General features: G+C 39.6%; 1 protein-coding gene across 50 annotated transcripts in view; it reads right to left on the bottom strand.

The window, feature by feature from the left end:
• The window catches only part of Ank2 (ankyrin 2, brain), a 578,741-nt gene that overhangs the window by 26,548 nt on the left and 535,150 nt on the right, over positions 1-17,043 (bottom strand). For 37 of the 50 annotated variants that reach the window (XM_006500891.3, NM_001327938.1, XM_006500893.3 and 34 more), the window contains 11 exons: positions 16,784-17,008; positions 15,229-15,327; positions 14,097-14,251; positions 11,499-11,710; positions 10,729-10,933; positions 9,102-9,198; positions 7,716-7,944; positions 6,830-6,955; positions 5,023-5,145; positions 4,335-4,367; positions 2,581-2,602 (listed from right to left, as the gene is read on the bottom strand). In XM_006500891.3, the coding sequence (XP_006500954.1) occupies positions 2,581-2,602; positions 4,335-4,367; positions 5,023-5,145; positions 6,830-6,955; positions 7,716-7,944; positions 9,102-9,198; positions 10,729-10,933; positions 11,499-11,710; positions 14,097-14,251; positions 15,229-15,327; positions 16,784-17,008 (1,526 nt within the window). The remainder of the gene's footprint in view (positions 1-2,580; positions 2,603-4,334; positions 4,368-5,022; positions 5,146-6,829; positions 6,956-7,715; positions 7,945-9,101; positions 9,199-10,728; positions 10,934-11,498; positions 11,711-14,096; positions 14,252-15,228; positions 15,328-16,783; positions 17,009-17,043) is intronic. The other 13 variants (XM_030252370.1, NM_001327939.1, XM_011239995.1 and 10 more) reach the window with 1 other exon arrangement.

Here is a 17,043-nt window from a genome sequence, read left to right on the forward strand (position 1 = left end):
ATCTCAAGATTGTCCAGATATTACAGATCAATGTCAGAAAACAAAACAAAACAAAAACCATGAGGAAAAAATAAGGGAAACAAAAGCATTAGAAAGAGCAGAATCTCGATTTCCTTCCTGTGAAAGCCAGTAGGAGCAAATTCAGAACTGCACCCAATCCCTACGTTTTAAATCCCACAGATCTAGAATTCAGTCAGCAAAGTTCTGCCACCATACGGCAATGGCGGAAACACACCTGAATCAGCTGCGGACTGGCATTTCATCTAAGGGAAATCCACACCTGACAACGACACACATCTCATGCGGGAGGCATGGCCCTTTCCTTGGAGGAACCTCCTTGTTTAGAGGTGTACCATACGGACCAAGGAGGAGGATAAAGGAAAGACAAACGACGGAAACACCAGCTGTGACTGAACGTGTATGTGAACCCAGAGTTCAAATGTGATGCATGGCGACCCAAATTAGAGACAGTCACACAGGACACACGCACAGTTGATGTAAGCCAAGTTATTTCCATGCAAAGCAAAGGTGGGGGAAAAAAACTGCTGGGCAGGGGCAGCCTTGCAGAGAAGCGCGGGCAGGAGGGTGGTAAGAAATTAGAACAAAAATGTAAAACGTTACTGTGGTGAAGCATGTTTACCTATGAGGTCTGAAATGTACACTGAAGTCACAAGTCAGGGGGCCTTTTAACCACCAATGGAGCGGAAGAAACCCCTCAGGGTTGGCTTATACAAAACTTATGTTAGGAAAATATGGACATTATATAAGGACTGCCTTTAAACTAAAAACACAGGCAAATAGGAATCTACATTTGAAAACTGGAAGATATTCAAAGTATCCAGGTGTCATTCAAGAGTATTCATGGCATTATAGCAATATGGGTAATATTACTACTTTTTAAATTGACCCACACCAGTAATTTTTAATTCCTACTAGCTTGTACATAGAAGTAAAGGAAGGGACCGTTTACATCAACACAATAGCCCTAAAGAAGAAAGAGGGAGAGAAAAAAAATCACTTAAAAAAAAATCAATGTAAGCAACAATGATATGTGTCAAACAAAAGTGCCTCCAGGACAGAATTTGTATTTATTCAGATTACTCTGTGTGTGTGTGTGTGTGTGTGTGTGTGTGTGCGCGCGCTTGTATGTGTAATTTATATATAGAATATATTAAATTTATCATACAAATTATTGAAGACATCAGCATCTCAGTTTCATGTTGAATGAGGATTGAACATAAGGGTAAGCCTCAGTTAAAGCCATCCCAATAGGACAGCAGTAAGCTACAATACGCTAAGACCTCAAAGAAACAGGTCATCTGCATGGTGTTTGAATGAGATCTACCCCCACATAAAGCTTGGGTGGTATTTTAATACTTGGTCCCTAGTTGGTAGCTGTATTGTAAGGCTTAGGAGGTGTGGCCCTGGCTGGAAGAAGAGTATTACTAGGGGTAGGCAGGCTTTTAAATCTCCAGATTCCAACAGTCTGCCAGCTTACTACCTCTGCTGTGCTACCATAGACTCTAACCATCTGGAACCCTGAACCCCAAATAAAATCTTCCTTCTGTAAGTTGCTTTGATCATGGTGTTTAATCACAGCAATGGAATGTAACTAATACAATTGGGGCAGGATGAGGATGAAATATAGCTCTGTGTTCTTTTCATGCAGGCTGTTACCCTGAGATATGATGAATCAACATAAACCTTAATAATTAATAAAAGTACAAGTTAGAATGTTTTTCTCAAGGGATGAGGGCATAACGCAAAGGAAAATCTATAAAATTCAACTTGGGTTTCTACACAAGAAGCAAGAGAGTCGTAGAGAATAGGCTGACAAGATGAAATGCTAGAATTATTTCAGACCTCAGGTGAATTCAGGTCTCATTACTGTACTATATTTTGTTGAGGACTTTGAATTGTCATTTAAATGTAGCCACACAAGGGCACACCGTGATCAGTAGCTTTATCTAAGATAGTTTGATTTTTGTATTCTTGTCTTTATAATTTTTTTCTTTTGAAAATTTCACAAAAATCCTGTGAGGTCTCACCTAAAGAGTTCAGGTACACTTCACCACAGTAAGAGTAGAAGGAATGGTAGGGTGTGTTGAGGGGTGAGCTTCGGCAAAGAACTAGTAGACAGTATTACTTTTGCTAGGCACGTCCTTCCAAAGGAAAGGCTCTCTACAGTGGTCACTGCAGATTGATGTAAAAAGTAATACTGTCATGTCAGTACTTCAAAAAATAATGAGGTGACAGTGTTAAGCTAACAGAAGGACAAAACGGTAGGGTAGCTTTCTAAACAGGCTTGACAGCAATGCCAGGAGTTACAGGGATGTCAAAAGAAAGTGAATGCTTAGATGAATAGTCACTGCATTATTGCTCATTAGCTCACAGATTAGGTATATTATGATTTAACTGGCCAAGCTGCTTTTATAAATTTATATCAATGATCAATAAGAATTATAGACAAATGTAATCATGATAGTGGTTAGTAATAGCAACTAGCTTGCATCTTAATTCATGCTTCTTTTCAATATAGCCAGCTTTCAAACAAACTCAATTTTTATTTAAAAATCTTACTTTTTTCGGATGTCATACCGATCTGAAAGAAAACACACACAAATTCAGTGGTTACAAAACAGCTCTCCACTCAGAGTCCCTTCTGTACATAGCAAGAACCTACTTGTAATTATACCCCTGAGAGTGGCATTAGCTAAGGTTTGTATATATAAATAAACACATTCATATATCGCTTCTAGGTACTATAGAAAGAATATGTTATTCCTGAGAAGAGATGACTGATATGAGAAATTCACAGTAGGACAAAGGTCATGAAGAAGGTGAAGTCAGTCTTAAGCTGTAAGTGCCAACTTAATGGAGAAAAAAAGATAGCAAAGCATGCTGGGTGGTGCATTCTACAGATGGCGTTTTGTCGCAATAGTGAGTACTGCTCCAGAGCTCTCACCTATGACCTTCGGGAAGACTAGAACCCTCCTGGAAGTATTTCACAGGGGACAAAAAAAATAATGCATTTGATGGAATTAGTTTGTTTGTGAACACAGCCAAGCTGGTTTCCTAGGTACTTGTTTGTTTGTTTGTTTGTTTAAGGGCTAGGCTGACAGAATCACTGAGCTCAGGAAGGAACCTGAGTGTGTCACAGTGACGCACGCAGGGGAATGAGTGACCACTTAAGCATCTTTTGATGGTGTGTGGGAGAGACGGCCACCTCACAGCTGTTCTGCAGCTTTTTATGACAGAAAGGGGGGATACGGGCACTCATCTAAACTAAGGCCATGCATTTCGGGTTGGTGGACAGAGAATGGTTATTATATTTTTCTTTGCATTTTTATATGTCAGATGCATTAGCATAACATTTAAAAATGATAGTATATTAAAAACTTATGCATTAATGATAATTAGTTTTAGAAACTTAAGTGACTAGGATAGTGGATAAATATAAAGTGGTTTCCAATGAGTTCTTTCATTTCTGTTATAATATTGGGTGTTTTCAGACCTTTAAAAATGAGATAAGGACACATTTGCTTTAAAAATTGAGGTGAATATGACCAGATATCTTTGTCTAATGCACTGTCTTTAGAATATGTTTCCTGGGTCTGTATGTAACTTCACACAGAAGATAGGAGAGAAACCCGTGCTACTGAGGTGTGTGGAGCACTATGCTTGGCAAATATATTTTATGAGGAATGTTCATTATCAGTATATATTTATATCATAATCTTGGACCCTAATGATTGGAGTATGGGTTCCTGAGAATTGGTTAGTCATAGTGATCCTCAGTCTTGGTGTTTAGGACCACATTATATTCCTAATAGTTACTAACTTTCATTTATATAAGCTATACATAAACAAATCTGCATGTTCTAACTGTGGCTAAGAAGATTCAAGAACCCAAGAATACCCCAGCACACACCTTAGCAATCGCCAGTGTGATGATGTCATCTCAGGCACACTCTATGGTGTATGATGGGGCTATGAGACCTATACAGCAAATCACTGTGTGTGATCACCATGATCTTCAGACATCCTTACACTTGCCTTTGAGTGTCTCTCAGATAATGCACATGCATTTTTAGGAGTTGTAGAGAAATACAAACTATTGCATAATGGGCTAAAATAAATAAGGGAACTGTGATTTTCTGAACACAGTTCACCAGATGAAGAAACATAGGATCAGAGAGGTTGACTAAAATTTTGCTCATCTACTTGCTAAGAATCCCTGTCTAATTTCTCTAAAGTCAGAGGCCAACCACATGCTCTTCTTAGTGCTACCAGTAATGACATAGTAGGGACAAGTGTTGCTGTTGTAAAATTACCTCTTCCTCCGGCTCTTGATCTGACTCCGATTCCTTGATGCCGTGCAAGATAGAAAAGAAGGCAGAAGGAAGAAAACATTTAGAGGAAAAGAATAAATACATCCCACCTCCAAGCATCAAGCAGGCATGGGTTAAACTCAGACTGCTTTCTTAAATAGTTTATAGAAGACAAATAGTTAAAGAAGACTAATCAAAGTTTACACATTCAAAGAGACAAAAGGACCAAATGATGGATATACTAATTTCTGACCTGAGGTCACCAGCAGTCTCAAGGCTTGATATTTAATGTGTCTGGTGGACTGGTCTACAGAAATCACAGGGATGCTGTCCCAGTTACCATGGATACTGACTGAAAATGTCAACCACAATTAGTAAGCTTATTTTGAAAGCATTTGGGTAGTGAGCAGAAGCTAACACACTAACATCCCGACTGGAGGAAGTGCATCATGTGACTTCAGGAAGACTCACAGAAACAAGAATGGGGACAAAGCCAGTTATTTTTCTTTAAAATTTAGTCCAAAAAGCATTAAAACTTAGACTCATATTTTCTCTGCCATATCTAATACATAGCAATAAAAGCTTCCATCAAAGTACATTAAATGCCAAAATGATTAGCACATGTACTTGTGTTCTGTGTCTTTTAAAAAGGAGCTAAAACTCCAGTTCTCTGCAGTGGATGTCACAATACCTTGGCATAAATTGGCAGGGTGATGTTTAAGTTGCAAATAGCTTGATGCACCAGTCCTCTTGTGGATTTGGGTTCCTTCATAAATGAGAGTCGCCCGCAAGGTTCCTGGGTTGTGTCACGAACCTTGAACAAGAAAGACATACATGTTTCATCACATCAGACATCAGAGTGGTTTAGAGGGAAAATAATTCCAACTGGGTAACACTTACAGAGGGACATAAAGTCCACAAAGACTCAAAGCTTTTCCTTTTCTACTCTGCTGACCTCATTTATAACACACTTTGGAAATGTCTTTCTGGTATGCTTGCTTGCAGAAGTATGAATGAAAGAACTGTATGTATTTTAAGGCAGCTCTGGTCTAATATGCACACAATGCAAAATGAAGCCAACAGTCATGCTAATTTACAGGCACTGTCTCACACAAAAGTCACCATTTGTTTGAGGTCAGGACTCTAGATCCCTTCAGATCTCACAGTAAATTTCAAATATAAAATAATTGTTAACTGTAGTTCCATTTCTATACATTAGGTCTCCAAAACTAATTCACCTTTTAAAAACCAGTGGTAAAATATTCCTGCCATAAAACTGTCCATTTCTTCTAGTTGTAAGTGCCATGAATCATGTTCACGAAGTTGTACAATCACCACTATTTTCCAGAGAAAGTGCTCCCAGTACACATTCCCTTCCCATTCCTGTCCCCTGACAATCTCCATGCTAGTTTGTGTTTCCATGGATTTGTAAAATGGAGTCATATAGTATTTTCCTTGTGTTTTGTTGACTTCGCACAACACGTTCAAGTTTATTGCAACATCAGAACTTTATTCAAATTTAACTGTGGTATTTGTAATAGGAAACATCACTTTAACCACTTTAGGTGTATAATTCTATGGCACAAATACATGCACTTCATTGTATAACTATCACCATCCTCCATCTGCATGCATAATTGCTTCCCAAACTGAAAGTTTCCATGTATTAAGGAATAATTTCTCTTCCTCCACCCCCTTTCTCCTGAGAGCCACCCTTTTACTTTCTATCTTTTATGCTCCTGGGTATTCTATGCTAAATGGAGCCATTCATATTGATTTTTCTATGAAGTTGAATTGATGAAAGTATATCAAGTCTATAGCTCTAACTATAATAATTTCTCATTGTACTATAATATTCTGGATCTTTCGAGAAATTATTACAAAAGAGTTGTCAGTGCTCATTTGGTCTCTACATTAGTTACTCTTACATATATTTTTAAATCTCAGCATGGACATCTAAAGTTAACAGTCATGAAGAAATAAGAAGGCTAGGCACTTAAGTCATCAGTAGAGTCATTGCCTATTAGTAACTAGGTGTGAAGCTCTAAGTTTATTCCCATCAACATTCTCTCTCTCTCTCTCTCTCTCTCTCTCTCTCTCTCTCTCTCACACACACACACACACACACACACACACACACACACACTCACATGCACACTCTCACACTCACACATACACCTATACTCATTTATACACATATATACACACAAAGAGATGATTTGCCTTCTAATCTGGGAAACAATAGCTAATGTCCTACTTAATACATTGGTCCTAGTTAGTCCTCATTCTCATGATAAATATGTTCTCTCATTAAGAATTATGATTGACTTTGAGCTTCAAAAAATGTTTTTAAATGTGTTTTTGTAAACACCTCTAAATATGTTTTAAAATCACTGGAAATGATTGAAAACCACATATTCTTACTATGAAAGAAACTGAAAACAACCCTTGTACTTAAATAAATGCCTAACTAATTTTGATTTTTATGTATGCATTACCTTGACAAAGAGAGGAAGTCTATTTTCTTTGAAGGCAAAAAAGCTGAATATATGATGTTGGCCACTCTTGGTTAGTGGAACCAGGTTGCCAAAACAATCAACATAAATAGGTTTTCCTTCCAATACCTAAGAGAAGACAGAAAGCCAACATGGAATAAGAGAGCTAGAATCACTTTTATGTCATTTATACAAGCAAAGTAGTGGGAGTTCTTGGAACCTTCAGTTCTGAAAACACACATACACGACAATGTTCACACAGCGGATTGACATCTGTCACATACATGACAAAACATTCACCACCATTTCTTCTTGCTACTGAGTATCTTCAATTGCATGGCAACATTCAATCTTCTCATTTTTAATGTTGTATCATGATACCCACAAAGACCCATATGTCTATACCTAAATATAAACTTTACATTAGGTAACTTTTGACATCACAATGAGGCAGAACACAGGGTGTCAGTATATAAACATCTATAATGATGAGAAATTCTTACCAAAAAAATCGATGTAAAAATGTATTTATCTGGACTAACAGTTAAACAAAGGGAATTGCTTTAAAAGAAAATCAAAAAAAATAAAACATCTAAGCTACTGTAGTTATAACAAACTCATAGTCACCTACATACTCTGAGTTTATCAATAACTTTTTATTTCAATAAAAATATTTTTAATTAAAAATACATTTTATAGGAATTTATTTACAAACATAGAGGCCATTCATTTATGATCTAAACTGTCAGAAAAAATTTCAGATTTTGGAAATTGGCCTTCAACTGATAGAAACATAGACTGGTCTTCCTTTTGCTAAGCAAACCTTCTTCCTATAATAACTGGATTACAAATGACCTGATAGTGAAGCCACACAATGCAACATTCCTACCTCCACATCCCTGCTCCTGGCCACCTCAGAGAAGTTTTCTTGTTGTTCAAGGGTCTTATCTACTTTGTCATCTGTCATACAGAAACACCGCAACCTGGCTTCAATGGGGTCATGTGACTTGGCAAACACTACAAATTTGGCCATATATGGCACACAGATAATTTCTCTATACACTTGTGATGCAAAGGCAACAGACTCCTGAATCTGTCGACAGTCTATCAGCCAGAACCTACAAAAGAAAAGAAAACCAGTTACCTAAAGTTTACAGTGTGCAACTTGAAAACAGATTGATTCCTTTGATATGATCAGGATTGTCATCAAATGTCTCTTGAAAAGGAAGGACATGGGGGAGGGAAATGATGAGAGGAGGCTGAGGAAAGGGAAACAGGCAGACATGGCAAGGAAGGCAACGGGACAGACAGGAGGTCTAGAGGTGTTAAGAAAAAGAGATGCACGACACATGTTTTAAGATCGACTCTGAATATGCTCCATGTACGATATACACTTAAAAGAAGAAGTCCTTAGGAAACACACCACCATGCATAGTAAAATATAACTGGTTCTTCTCTATAACCAGTCCCTTGACATACGTATTGACTGCTTTTGAACTCTTTGATAATAAAATAAATAACTAAACCAGAAAGTAGATAAATAAATACAAAAATAAAATAACTAATAACTCTTTGATATGTAAAAGTTCAGTATCAGACACTGTGATGTAGATACTTATTTTCCTTGATTCCTCTCCTATTCATTTAACTGTCTGAAGGTTTCAACATCATTTTCTCATTGCTTCATTACCCAAGGGGTTAGCCAGTCACTGAGACTAAATCAAACCAACTAAAAATTGGAAAGCTTTTATCTAAAGTCCATGTGAATGGGAACTAATATTAAATTTCAATTATGGCATGTAAAAGAAATAACCAGAAGATCCCTCCAGCCTCTTAAAGATGTGTAGCATGCAAATGTGTTAGGGTATATAACACACTAACTCTTCAGCCACTAAGCAAGATACACTGAACTGCATGTCTTGGTATTCTCTTGAAAGAGTAGCTCTTCATGCTGTTTTCTTGGTAGCAGTAAATTTCTCATTCCTTGGGAACTGGAAACATCAGCTGTGGCTGCCAAAGCTAACGCCAGAATCACAGAGCCAAAGCAGACAGACACTTTTTTTCCATAGATCCTAATCTGACTGTCAGGACTTGGCGACTGTACCATTACTATTCATGTCGAAGGAAATGTAGACCTTACTTAAAATTAAATTTGATTAAAATGAAATCTCTTTGAAAGAATTAAGAAGCAATATCAAACAAAAAAAGGAAAGATGATTTTGAGAAGAAAGAAAGAAGTAAAGTGAGTGGGTTTTCCTGTGCTGCACACACATACCTGGCAGACACGTTGGTTGTAAAGGAAACACACTCATTGACAAATGTTAGTGGCGTTGTTCCTGTGATGTCTTCCCACTGGGCAGGCGTAGTTCCACCTGAAAGAGGGCAATTGTGGAGGATTATTGGGCAAAATTAGAGACACTGGATTGTAAATAAAGTCTCCGTGCGGTTCACCTGTGTAGCCCCTCCATTCCACAAAAGGACATGAGGAAAATAAAGTGAGCCAGGATACAGGTTAGTGATAGAGCTTTTGCTTAGTATGTGCACAGCCTTGTGTTCAGTCCTCAGTACAAAACCACACCAAACCTAAACAAAGCAACTTTTGGGGCTAGGATATATAGCACAAGAGTAACTACTTGCCTTGCTTAGCAAATAACATGCCCCAGATTCGATTGCCAGCACCACATACATACATGCATTAATTAATTAATGAAATTAAAATGAGAGAGTACAAACTATCATAAATCAATTGTCAAAAATCATAAATCAAAACTACTTACTAAGAAATAACACTTAAAAAAAAAACAGACACCACCTCAACTAACTAAATTTAAGGGAAAGTATTTGAATATCTGTGTAGTAGGAATTCTGTCCTTGGTCTTCTTCTGGGAGAAAAAAAAATCAATTGTTTTATCCAATGTTGGACCCTGCTGGCTATAAGATGTTCCCATTAGTTCCTAAAAGCATCTGGGCTAAGTATAGGGGAAACATCTGTTCACTTGGTTAGCTATGAGGCCTGGTCCACAGAAGGAAATTTAGGTATAGAACCCTAAACATGGCCAAAATTTATGGCTAGGAAAACCTATTATTGTGTTGCTAAATGGTCATATTGTCAAGCTGCCTTGTAAATATTTATGTTTCTATCTGTAGATGTGAGCCTTGGTCAAAGAAGCTCCTTATAGATGTAGGTAGTGGTTAATGCAGAGATGCCTAACTGCTCAAGTGCTGAGAATAAGCAATTGTTCTGTTGTTTCCCCCAACAGTAGGTGGGGCATCTAGCATCCTGCCCTGCCTTGGGGCTCAGGGATCATTGTGGAAGAAAGAGGAAACAAAGTAAGAGCCACAGTACGAGGTGGAGTGCCACCGGTGAGAGGTTGCAGCTGCACATGGGCTGTCGGATGGGTCAACTCACAGGACTGGGTTGCCTGCAAAAGATCATGCCAGGAAAATTCCTGTATAGAGAGGGAGGAGCCGGTGGATGGCACCATACGACGATGCACATATGGGCAGCACTAATACCTCAGTGTGTTGAAAAGCAAAATTAAAAACATTTACTTTAAAAATGACTCCGTATGTAAATATGGAATAGTTTGATATAGAAACATTGTTTGGTAAACACCTCATTTTTTTTTTACCTTCTGTTCATCTAGTTAATTTTTAAAATGCCATTCCTAAATTGATGTATTTAACCCCACAGCTTTTTGATATAGAGCCTTTTCATAGTGTGCAGACCGTTCTTGAACTCGGAATCCTTCTGCCTCTGTCTTCCAAATCCTGAGACTGCAGACATTCATCTATACTCTCAACTTCTACAGCTACCTATAGTAAATGTAACGTAGTTTTTTTTAACTATTATTAAGTATCTTCTTCTAGAATTTTCTATGATATAGTCACATATGCCTTACCTGTTATGCTGCACAGTAATCTTAAGGTTGGTGCGTCTCCCCCAAAACCATTCAGCATGACATCACTTGAAGCTTTGGGGACAGGAATAGTCATAGTAATTGGCTTGTGGAATTTTCTTCTCCTGGGTTCCAAAGTGACTATTGGGCTGAAGGTGGCTTTGTTGCCTAAGATCTTCTTTACCAATTCACTATGCATAGGTTGAGCCTTTCAAGAGAGGAAAACACATTAGCTATACATTGTATTACACTTAATGTCAAATATCTATCATATCCAGACATTGCTTTTTCTCTCACAAATGAGTTTGGTGGATTTCAAATGTGGCAGCTGTAAGATTAGTACTATTAAACTCTCTTCTCTCTCTCTCTCTCTCTCTCTCTCTCTATATATATATATATATATATATATATATGTGTGTGTGTGTGTGTGTGTGTGTGTGTGTGTAGATATCATTTATTTATTTATCTATCTATTGTATGTTAGGTGTGTGTGTGTGTGTGTGTGTGTGTATGCATGCATGCTACAGTACACATATGCAAGTCAGAAGACAACCTGAGGAAGTTCTCATCTTCCATCATACAGGTTTCTGGAATCAAACTCAGGTAGTCAGACTTAGGACCAAGCTCCTGCACTAGCTTAGTTATCTCATCCGTTGGCCTTTGTTCATTCAGGAAAGCTTTATTTCGGTGACATTTGAACTCCCATTTGAAAAGCTAATTATAATAATGGTAATAAACCCCCACAGGATCGTCTGCATCCTACGTGGACATACCTGTAGGCCTACTCGAATGCGCTTGGTGAGTGCGCCCTCTGGGAAGACGGCTTGCACCTGTGACACCACTGTGCTGCTCAGTACTCCACCCTCGGGGCCAATCAGGTTGCTGTCCTGTTTGATGCGAGACACCACCGCAAAGTACTGTGGGAAGTCACGAGTGATGATGCGGCAGATTCGTTTCTTTTCCAGGTCTTCTGGACTGTCCAGCACTGAGACAAGAAATGATCCCTCTTCATAGAGCAAGTGACTCCTGAGAACGTTCTAGCAGACTCACGGGCATGGTTAATAGTGAGCAGGGAGGGCAGCAAACCCCTTTTTAGTTAAAGTTAAAGCATAAGGCTATCCTAACACTGAACAGATACATATATCAGGGATAGTTTATCAGCTGTCAGCATTCTGCAGGTACACTTGGGGAAAACCAGGCCTTTCCAGAACACTAAAAGAAGTGCACGTTAGGCCAGAAGCATCCACTCAGTGCTGACTGTCTCTGTAAGGGTGTTTGAGGGCAAAGCTGCAGTGGGAATGAACATGTGCTATTCGTGGTTTGAGTGATGGGGAGGAAGATGTCTCTGGACTCCTTTCCTTTGCAAACTTCAAAGTTAGCTCAAAGACCAGTTATCGTGGTTTAAAGAAATTATATGGTCGCTTGGGTTCTGGGGGAGTAGTTCAATAATAAACTCTACAGTGAATGGGTAAGGTTTCTCTTTATACATTCCAGGCTGGGCTCAGCATCTGGGTTTCAATATTCCTCTGAAGCTAAAGACTTACCAAATACACCACCCAGTGACTTACCTAAGAGCAGAGGGTGAGATAATAGATTCTATAAATTGCTTTAGTGTACGTATTTAGGGCAATTCAGAAAATTTGATTTGAAATAGAGAAAATCTGTACTAAATGTATCAGTAAATTTAAAGAACTGTAGAAAGTTGCTTAGTTTTAGAAATTGTTTACAATCCACTATAAAGTGGTAACTCGTCGCTGACTGTTCGGCATGACTAGATATTGAACTGTGGCAGTCCTGGGATCTAATCACACACAGTGAGAGTGTGACACACTCACACTGGCCAATACTAGAGCAGAAACCTGTAAGATAACATATTTCTAAAGGTGGATATATCAAACCGATTCTTTGGCTTTGAAGTGAATTCTTCTATGTGACAATTATTATAAGAGTGGGACTTCATCCAAGGGCAAGATGCTAATAATGGGCATGGTGGCATCAATGATGGGTGACCACTCAGAAGAAAATCTCCAAAACCGTTATAATGCTAACAAATAAAGGGGCTTCAGGAAGTGGAAGGAGCTGAGTGCTGTCACCTTCACTGACCACTGACGAGAACTCTGGCCTTTCTGTCCTGCTTTGAAGAAACTGACCTATACACTAGACAGTGTACTTTTCCATCTTCTAAGCCTGGCCTTTATTCTTACTCAACAGGATCAGAAGGAGATAAGGAAGAGCTGTGGGCAAGCCTGCACAGATAAACTTGACTTACAGCTGTGCTTTGCCTTCATGTGTCTAGCCCTGTACAAGCAAGGCACACCCCTGGCAATGAGGTAAGGGGCTTGTTCTGTTTTTGTAGTTACTTAAAGTGGCACGCACTGTGCATTAGGGATAGGACCTCTCTTCAGTTTGTGGGGCCTGAGGACTTAGGCACGTATTTCAATTTGTGCCTCAATGGCTTGAAGAGATTTGGGATTACAGAAATCAAAGTTCTCCTTTAAAAACAAAGTTCCACAAGGAAATATGTACATGATGTATCTGCTTGCAATCCAGTCTTCCCAAAGTCTCCATATGAATGACTGAGCTAAATGTTCCTATCTCTTTAATAATAGAAATCTTAAAAGGAAATTACATTATTGTATATTAGTTATAGGTAGAGTAAGTTTCTCAACCGAACACCTTAGTACTTTTAAAAAGTTAGTTTCTTAAACATCTAGTTTTTTAAACCTGGTATTTAAAATATCACAATGAGATTCCAGTGAACCACTCTACCAACAACTAACTCATTGTACCCAATACTAATTATATAAGGATCTAGAAGATGCATCATACCCAGTACTGAACTGTTCAATTTCTTCAGCCACAAATTGAAATATTTGCTTGGCTAGAGGGAGGGACTCGGTCTCAAGACCCACAAGTTGCATAGAGGAGAAGTGCTAGCCCTGATACTCGCTTCATGCCACTTCAGTAACCACAAAGCTGAACAAGCCCATCACCTCACTGCTAAGAGCACACTGAGTTTTGTGCCCGTTTGTTATGAAACAACATCTACTCTACTGTTAGTTTTAGATTCGACAAAGTTTTCACTCAAAGATAGAAGCATGTGGAGTATACTTCTTAAAATGAGGTGTTTAATACCTTAAAAGGTTTTACTTTCCTGAATTTAAACATAAACACCGTTAAGAAAATGGATTGAAGTGTCTGTCCAAAATTGTTACAGTTAGAACACAGCACACAATGTGCAGGAGTAAAATACCACAAGAGGCACTCATGCGCACACAGGCACACAGACAGCTAGATGATCTTAAAGCAGTGCCTTATCCACATGCCTCTGCCTTAGATTTCTTCTGGACCCCTTAACCCGAAGAAGGTACCTTCATCCATGCCATTAAGGATTTCGTTCAATTCATCCTCAGTGTAGTCGCAGAAATGCTCTTTCCAGCTGTCCCCATTTTCACTGCGCAGGACCACCAGCTCCCTCTCCTTTCCTCGAAGAGCGGCGAAGTGAGGGATCTCCACGATCACGGGCCTGGCACAGCAATGCAGAACACTCAGTGTAGACAGGATAAGCAACCCCAAGACAAGCAAGTCAACACAGTCTGTTGCAAAGTGACCTGGAATTCTACTCACTCTAGGGGAAGGGACACAGTGGGCCATCCTCCAGAGCCCAGTGACTACCAGATGGTGGGACAGTGACACTCCACCTCAGGGGCACTGCGCCTCAAGTACATGCTTCTACTTTAAGCCAAATGATATTTCCCTGTGGGTGCAGGTGGCATTCTGGAACGTCTCCTTTGATAAATGTAGGTGTAGCACATTTAACCAAAAGAAATGTACATGCATGTCTATCAGATGTGTGCCAATCTCCTAAAAAACATGTTCTATGGGTGCAAAATGACAACATGACTTAAGAGGGACAATGGCTCATACACTGCATAGTTCAGTGTGTTGTAAATGAGATGTCAGAAAGGTAGACTACTTGTGCTAATGAGCCATGCACTTGTGGCTTTTGCTCATACTGTCTTCATTCAAGGAAACAATAGGCATGTACACACCCCATGGCTCTAATGAGCAGCTCAGTCAATAGCCCAATAGTGTCCAATGCCTATTACATTCGGGATACAGAACATGCACTATTCTATGATATTTTAGGTCACATTCAACATAGACAGAGGCCTTCCATTCTTGAGTCCAGGTTGCTTTGAGACAGATTCCAAACTCATCATAACGACATCATAACTAGCACAGAGTACAACTAGGCAAATCTCATGCTTGAACGAAAATGAAGGTCACAGCACTTTAAGGGAGAAGATATAAAAACGTCACTCAAAAATAAAAGTCACATACCACAAGGGTCAGAAATGGTCCACTAAAGATAGATTATACAGAGTTTAAATCATAGAGAGGGACATGTCATGGGCACAATGACGAAAAGAGAAATCATATCGCAGAAGAAGGAGAAGAATGGGGGCCAGCAGCCATCAATTTGTTTTAAGTCGCTCCTACCCAAGGAATTTGGTTCCAGGAGGCCCCAGCTGAAGGATGCGGCTGACCAAACTTTCTCCCTCATTAAGTGGGGGAGGAGCCGTTGGCAGGTGAAGTTTACTGAGTACATCCAAAGCAGCAATGAAAGAAAGAACAGAAGTGAGCTTCAGGTACCGTGTCCACAGAACCCCAGCATCACAGGGTGAAGTTTGGTTTCACACTGCGTTTGGTTCTGCCCCCTCCATTGGTCACAAAGAGCAAGGAACCTGAGACCCAGAGTGTACAATGGAGGTGCTTCTGTGCCAGGGGAGCACATGGCTGTCAAGTCTGTTCCTACTGAGGTTCACTGCCAGGGCGCTAGCCAAAAATGGAGGGGAAAAATTGTTCTTTGGGAAAATCAAAACTGTTGGGAATACCATGAAAACTCTGTACAGCAGCAAGATGTTTTCATGGATATTCCTCAACAGATTTGAAAGCTGTCAAAAAGCCTACAACTACCTGTGCAGGAGGGAGTTAGGCTCTGTACTGAACATCCAAAGACTCCAACCATTGTGACATTTTTTTTTCTGATGCAACCCAGAACTTCACAGGCTTCTTCCAAAGCTCTACCTGATAAGAGCTATGAGAGGTGGTTTCTACAAGGGGGAACTAGCATCGCTTCCCCTTTCAGGTGTGAATGTAATTTGGAGCAACCTGTTAACAGTTTGCTCCAAATTACAGGCTTTAGAACATTTCCAGAGTTCTAAAGCAGGAAACTCTCCCCAATATGACATTGACAACAATCAGAAGGCATCCTAATTTGCAAGAAATTTCTCTCAGCCTTAAGTGGGAAGACTTAAAGACAGTTAATTTGTTTCAATATGATTTGAAATGTGTCCCCCCTCCAGAGCTTCGTTCTTTTGTCACCATTCGGTGGTAGCTTTTTACCTCTTGACACACCGAGGTGCCACTTTGTATGACAGCATCCTTACAGAGAGACAGGAGAAAGAAGAAATGACAATGTCTGCTCAAAATTGCCAAAGTGAGCATGGCGGAGGTTGGTCTTACATTTCCATTTTACACTGTGACTTAATAGCTCAAGGTAGCAATTTTGATTACAGAAAAAAAAACCATTTAGACTGAATTCTAGATATTCCATGAGGGCAATGCCTTTTGCATTGAGTTGAAGGCTACTGTCCAAAGAGATGGGGGCAATTGGATTCATAACCAAGCAATGCATTAAATTTCTGCTTCAAACAAAGCACATTTGTTTCTTTATTCTTTGCCTCTTAGCCGCAGACAAGAAGCAGAAATACCTACCAATGCCTAAAATGCATAGTTGGGAATCTGGCAGCTATTTCCACATCCAAGGAAAAGCACCAGCAATGTGCCTGTTTAACTCACTGATGCCTGACCATGCTCCCATGGAAGTAAAGTCAAGGATCAAGGCACTGTTTTCAATTTTTACAAAAAAGTCACAGGAGCCAATCTGTTTTCAAAATGGCTTGACATACCTTTGGCGTTCCATCGCATTGATCTCGGGTAGAGGGCACGAGCCCATCGGAGACTAAGTAGGAGGCTTATGGGAAACCCTTACCCAAGAAACTGAGCTCCCGAAGGTCCGACTTCAATCAGGCGGCTGGCCAGGCCTTCTCCTTCCACCATGGGCGGCATTGTTGCCAGTCGATGGCGTTTCACAAGGCGGCAGGTGACGCGAGTTGGGGCTGTGCATTTCCGAGGTGGGATAATGATTCTGAGTCCATTGTGTCTGCATCCTCGCATGGCACCACCACGGGCATCCACCATAAAACTGACTAGGAAACTAAAAAGTGAAATAAAATATTAGATGTGCTTCAA

Source organism: Mus musculus, chromosome 3 (assembly GCF_000001635.26).
Source record: "Mus musculus strain C57BL/6J chromosome 3, GRCm38.p6 C57BL/6J".
NCBI lineage: Eukaryota > Metazoa > Chordata > Mammalia > Rodentia > Muridae > Mus > Mus musculus.